Source organism: Manacus candei, unplaced genomic scaffold (assembly GCF_025592945.1).
Source record: "Manacus candei isolate 608988 ecotype Guabito, Panama unplaced genomic scaffold, ASM2559294v1 h1tg000049l, whole genome shotgun sequence".
NCBI lineage: Eukaryota > Metazoa > Chordata > Aves > Passeriformes > Pipridae > Manacus > Manacus candei.
In genome coordinates this window covers 23164758-23166221 of record NW_026138097.1, presented here as the reverse complement: position 1 = coordinate 23166221, position 1464 = coordinate 23164758, and the positions used below count along the sequence as shown (strand labels likewise).

General features: G+C 44.7%; 1 protein-coding gene across 1 annotated transcript; it reads right to left on the bottom strand.

The window, feature by feature from the left end:
• Window positions 1-216: 216 nt before the first annotated feature.
• Window positions 217-1146, bottom strand: LOC127476522 (uncharacterized). Its single transcript, XM_051799527.1, has one exon. The coding sequence runs from the start codon at window positions 1144-1146 to the stop codon at window positions 280-282; it is 867 nt and encodes a 288-aa protein (XP_051655487.1). The 3' UTR covers window positions 217-279.
• Between the last annotated feature and the right edge of the window lie 318 nt (window positions 1147-1464).

The window sequence follows — 1464 nt, the reverse complement described above, 5'->3', positions numbered from 1 at the left end:
TTTTATCATTCAATCTCCTGAGTTATTAAAAGTATGATACGAGTGTTCTGTAGTGGTTTTGTGTATCTACAGTTTGTGAGGTTTGTGAGTTTACAACCATGGAAACATTCAAACTCATCATTATGATTCCCCTATTCCTATTTCATGAGTTTTACTATATTCCTGTACATGGTTCAATTTCAATATAATCATAGAATCATAGAATCATAGAATCGATTGGGTTGGAAAAGACCTCCGAGATCATCGAGTCCAACCCTTGGTCCAAATCCAGTCCATTTACTAGATCGTGGCACTCAGCGCCACGTCCAATCTGCGTTTAAAAATCTCCAGGGATGGTGAATCCACCACCTCTCTGGGCAGCCCATTCCAATGCCTGATTACTCTCTCTGTAAAGAATTTTCTCCTGATATCCAACTTAAATTTCCCCTGGTGGAGCTTAAGCCCGTGCCCCCTTGTCCTATTGCTGAGTACCTGAGAGAAGAGACCAACCCCCACCTGGCTAGAACTTCCCTTCAGGTAGTTATAGACGGTGATGAGGTCACCTCTGAGCCTCCTCTTCTCCAGGCTAAACAACCCCAGCTCCCTCAGCCTCTCCCCATAGGACTTATGCTCCAGTCCCTTCACCAGCCTTGTTGCTCTTCTCTGGACCCGCTCCAGCACCTCAATATCCTTTCTGAACTGAGGAGCCCAGAACTGAACACAATACTCAAGGTGTGGCCTCACCAACGCAGAGTACAGGGGAAGGATCACTTCCCTGGTCCTGCTGGCCACGCTATTTTTGATACAGGACAAGATCCCATTGGCCTTCTTGACCACCTGGGCACATTGTTGGCTCATGTTGAGCTTCCTGTCAATTAGTACCCCCAGGTCCCTTTCTGCCTGGCTGCTTTCCAACCACTCTGTGCCCAGCCTGTAGCGCTGCGTGGGGTTGTTGTGGCCAAAGTGCAGGACCCGGTACTTGGCTTTATTGAACTTCATCCCATTGGAATCAGCCCATCTCCCAAGTCTGTCCAGATCCCTCTGCAGAGCCCTCCTGCCTTCCAGCAGGTTGACACTCCCTCCCAATTTGGTGTCATCAGCAAATTTGCTGATGATAGACTCAATGATACAAAGCCAAATTCTGAACATAAAGTAAACACGACTCATTAAAACTTAGACAGCTGGAGTAATCCGTTATTCAAGATTGCCTTTTTCGCTTTTAAAACAGATAACTGGCCACTGGAAGAGAAGTGTTTCCTCAGAGTGTGAGGCTTAACTGGATAGAATAGGCTGCGGTAAATACCTAGAATATTTGCAGAGCTGTAGAAAGCAAGGTCAAATTGTTCAGATATTGCATCTTTGTCCCAAGCAGTCTGGCCCTGCTGTATTATATTAAGTATAAAATTAAGATTACATTTTTTAATGCAATAGTGATTAAAAAATATTGAGATCCAAGCTTCTACTGGGCTTATTTCTTATTTTTTT